This window comes from Poecilia reticulata, linkage group LG1 (genome assembly GCF_000633615.1).
Source record: "Poecilia reticulata strain Guanapo linkage group LG1, Guppy_female_1.0+MT, whole genome shotgun sequence".
Lineage (NCBI taxonomy): Eukaryota > Metazoa > Chordata > Actinopteri > Cyprinodontiformes > Poeciliidae > Poecilia > Poecilia reticulata.
In genome coordinates this window covers 12,416,325-12,420,517 of record NC_024331.1, presented here as the reverse complement: position 1 = coordinate 12,420,517, position 4,193 = coordinate 12,416,325, and the positions used below count along the sequence as shown (strand labels likewise).

Sequence of the window (4,193 nt, the reverse complement as noted above, 5' to 3'; positions counted from 1 at the left end):
CTGGTAAAACTGATTGAAAGTTAATTCCTGTGCGTGATGCCGCTCTTTGAAACATGCGCTGATGTTTACCGTCATTCAGTAAGAGGAAATCAATCAAAGGCTATTAGTCCAGGGCAGCAAACAGCATTAAATAAACAATGCTGCTGCTGTCAATGATGATGATGATGATGATGATGAGTAACCTTACCTGTGAGCGGATCGAAGGATCTGTCCAGCTCTCTGGAGTCAGACAGACTCTGATCCTGACTCCTGGATTTCATCCTTTTCTCTTTATTTTTCACCAAACCGCCGCGCTGGCGCCGCGCTTCATTCACGTCTTTACTCCCGCTGACATGTCAGTCTGTGCGCGCTGCTCAAACAAAAACAAAAAAAAAAAAAATGATAATAATAATAAATAAAAATAGATCAACAAGGGAGGAAAACTGTCTCTGCGGTCCCTTCTTTCCCCAAACCGGAACGTGTTTTCTTCCTCCGACTCTCATCCACGGTTCGGATGGATCCTGTGGAGGGTTTTAGATTCAAGTGTCACTTTCCTGATAGTTGGCGCACAACAACTGGATCCGTGCTGAGTCTGTCCCGCTGGTGCGCCTCACATTTGTTGGGAGAGAGGAAGGGAGGGGAGGCGCACAGCGTCACAGAGCAGCGGAGAGATCTGCGCTTATCTGCGAAACGCTGGAAGGAGAAGGATAGGTGGTTTATTATTATTATTATTATTATTATTATTATTATTATTATTATTATTATTAACATTTTTAAAAAGCAGGCGTCCAGCATTTTCTTTTCTAGACTCCTGAGTCTGAGCTTTAACTGGGCCATTCATTAGTATATTTTAAGCAAAATAATTTATATTTTTGGATCCACCCTGGTCTATGGTCCTCTGCAGTCAGTACGATTTCTTTCAGCATCCCCCGCATCCTGATGCTGCCACTACCAAGTATTACATTGAGGATGATGATTTGGAGTATTACACTTTCACACAGGGTTCTGCTTATTGGCCAAACAATTTAATCCCTTACACAAACTAAATGGGCTTTCTTGTGACCATTTCTCGCGACTCTACCTGCGCTGTAGATCCATGCAGTTACCCTTTAATTATCATGTGCTTCTCTCTCTTCTCTGATTAATGTCTAGCTGAATGCTCTCAAATGACCAGATCCGCGGGTCGTTGGTTTTGCGTGTCATTTTGTTTCAAAAGATCATTCGTGAGTTTGACATTTTTTGTGATTGTTCAGTCATCTTTCCGTTTCTCAGTGATAACTCTGGTCACTTATCCCCTCTGTTATCCCCGGACTCAGCTGCAGTGCATTCTGTTGATTAAACCGGATCCAGTAATCACCGCCCCACAATTTAAACCTCTCTGTTTCAAGTCGCTACTTTCCAGATCCTTCCATTAGGTCCTGTTCGGTGTTGACACTTTAAAACTGCAAGTTGTGATTTCTCCTTTGAGTTTTTTCTGATGATTGTTTTTTTATTTTTTATTTTTTTTATTATTTCTTTCTATAAATATCCTCAAGTTATCCAGCCTCTGACAGAGACTCTATAGATAACTTTTATATGGGATTTTATTTATCTGTACTAGCGTAAGAGGGGGTTAAATACAAATGCCAACCACACGGTTTAGATTTTTCCTTGTAAAAAATGTTGGAAGCCAAGTACGGTTTTCATTGCATGTTACAATTGCACAAAATCCCAATGAACTCAATTAGCTTGTCATTTAAATGTGATGAAATATGAAGGGAAAAAAAAATTGGGGGTGTAAATACTTTTTCAATGAATTGCATACTGAGAGTTGTTTGAAAAAAAGAAAAAGAAAATTGACCAGCTTTTTGTTTAACAGCGGCCCTTTGTTAATCCTCTTATGTGATTAGCCTCTGGACGGCTCTGGCTTATTTATTTACCTGATTATATTTTTGCAATCACCAACATGTTCCTGTTTTTTTTGTTTTTTTGTGGGGGTGGGAGGGTCCGCCGCTAAATTCACTGAAAACCTTGAGTAGAAAATCCTCCCCCATAGAAAGCAGGATGAATCGGATTCACATCTCTGGGAAAACTCACACAGCGACCGCTTCCTTGTTCCCAGAACCACCAAATGTGTCCCGTTAAATATAAACCTTTTATCAGACGAACACTGATTTTTTTTTTTAAAGCGTCACTAATGGCTGCCACCTAAGAAGCGCAGTACGAGTTACAGATATGAACTATTTATCAGCATTTCTGATGTTTTATTTTATTTATTTTTTTATTTGTTTCACCAATTCAGTGGTACACCCTCTGTGAGCATGTATCCTCGGTGTTTGAATCAATGGGAAGGAGAGAAACCCATTGAGGTTTTGGACGGGTAGCAGCAGTTAGCGCCGCCATCATTAGCTCCCACTGGTTTCGCTTACAATCATGCTGCGTTCAATTTGTCTCGGAAGTCGGAGCTCGGATGCTGGAACTGGTTGCGTTAAACCAGAGGGGCTCTGCTAACCGAGGTGAAGCTCACAGCTGCTAGCAGAACAAAACCAGGGACGGGGAAGCTCAAAAGTATTCATACCCCTGAAAGATATATGTTCAAAGAAATTCTTTAATTTAATGAACATGCTGTGTGTGTTCAAACTCATCGCAATTATGCGATGAGTTTGATTTGATTATTTGAAAAGGGTGTATAAATAATTTTCAACACGGATGGGTTTTTTTTTTAAATAAAATGTATTCCCCCCCCCCCCTCTTTTACATTGTTTTATCTGTATGTTATCTAAAAAAAACACACACATCTGTCGTCACTCTGTCATTTAGCAAATGAAAAATAATCATGGGATTCCCAAGTGAAGCAACAGAAAAAGGCCTCACTTCCTGTCAGCGAGGTGTTATACAGCGCATGTAAATATCTGAAGGTTGTCGTCTTTCTGACTCATTTCCAGTGAGTTGAACAGATGAGTTCCGCTGTTTTTGTAGGTAATCCTTCCCTGACGTGAGAGTCGGGATGTTAGTTCACGCGTTTGGCGGACAGAGCCAAGCCTCAGCCTGTGTGTTATACCGTGTGACTCCACATTAACGCCGCTGCGTGTTCATGATGTTTCATTGGAGCATATCAGCCTCCTCATCAAATATTCATCTGGGTGGAGATGGCATCCTTTGTCTCCTCCAAACACCCACGTCACGCTTTATTTAAAATAACTTTTCTCTCTGGGCTGCAGCCTGGAAACAAACTTAGCTCCTTTTTCAAAGACGCTGGTTTATGACGTTTACTACGACAGCTCAGATGTGGAGTGAATTTGTCTGTCAGAGGATTATTTTTCAGAGTGCGTTACAACCCTCTGTGCATCAATCAGAGCTTGTTATTGGTTATCTGTCAGCTCCGCTTTCCACTGGCGCTGAACTTCTCCGTAAAGGAGGTGAACAAACATCAATGCTGGATTTACTAGTCCCAAGGCACAGAGTGCATTTAAATACCTCTCTGGAACAGCTTTGCTTTCTGCCTCTCTTTGATTCTTTCTATCTCACTGGGCCTCATTTTTCTCTCTTCTTTCTCCATATTTCTCCTTTGTCCCCGGTCTTTCTCCTGCAGCTCGTGGATTATTTCTCTCGGTCTTCCTGGACGTAATAATCCTTCACTCGCCTGTCTGTCTGTCTTTTTTTTTTTTTTTAAGCACTCTGTTCATCACCAACAAGCATTAGTTTTATTTATTTTTTCCTGGAAAAAAGAATTTCTCTTTTTCTGATGTTTCATAATTTTATTTGAGGGATATTTTCCAAGTACTTCCAGAGACAAACAGCTTCTTTCCCAGGAGATGGAGATGGGATTTTGAAAATACATTTCCTTATATTTTTATGGCTTTGTTTGAAGAAAAAAATATGTTTTGCACCTGTTTATTTTCTATTAAAATACTTTTTATTTTACCAGGTCCCAGGAGATCCCATCCAAGGTTTTGATGTCTTATTTCTTGCTCCTTAACTCTTTAGTCAAAATAGATTAAACATTTTCAGCAGGACTGACTGCTGAAAAAATAAAAAACCAAAGAAAAACTTTTTCACAAAGTAATTAATAGGAAAGCCGGTAGCTTGTGCACCCCGCTTCCTAATAGAGCCCTGGGCAAACACCCGTATCACCAGTCGCCACCATTTTGTTGACTGTGGCTCCTCAATGGTCTGATGAAAGGCTATGAAAGAAACTTGATGTGGCGATGTATCCATCATCTGAGAAAAAAAAA

The 4,193-nt window shown here is 40.4% G+C and overlaps 1 protein-coding gene across 2 annotated transcripts in view; it reads right to left on the bottom strand.

Annotated features, from left to right (window-relative positions):
- The window catches only part of LOC103465346 (Kv channel-interacting protein 2), a 13,701-nt gene extending 13,006 nt beyond the window's left edge, over nt 1-695 (bottom strand). For both annotated transcript variants that reach the window (XM_008410091.2, XM_008410082.2), the window contains exon 1: nt 188-695. In XM_008410091.2, the coding sequence (XP_008408313.1) occupies nt 188-260 (73 nt within the window). In that variant the 5' untranslated portion in view covers nt 261-695. The remainder of the gene's footprint in view (nt 1-187) is intronic.
- Nucleotides 696-4,193: the final 3,498 nt, after the last annotated feature.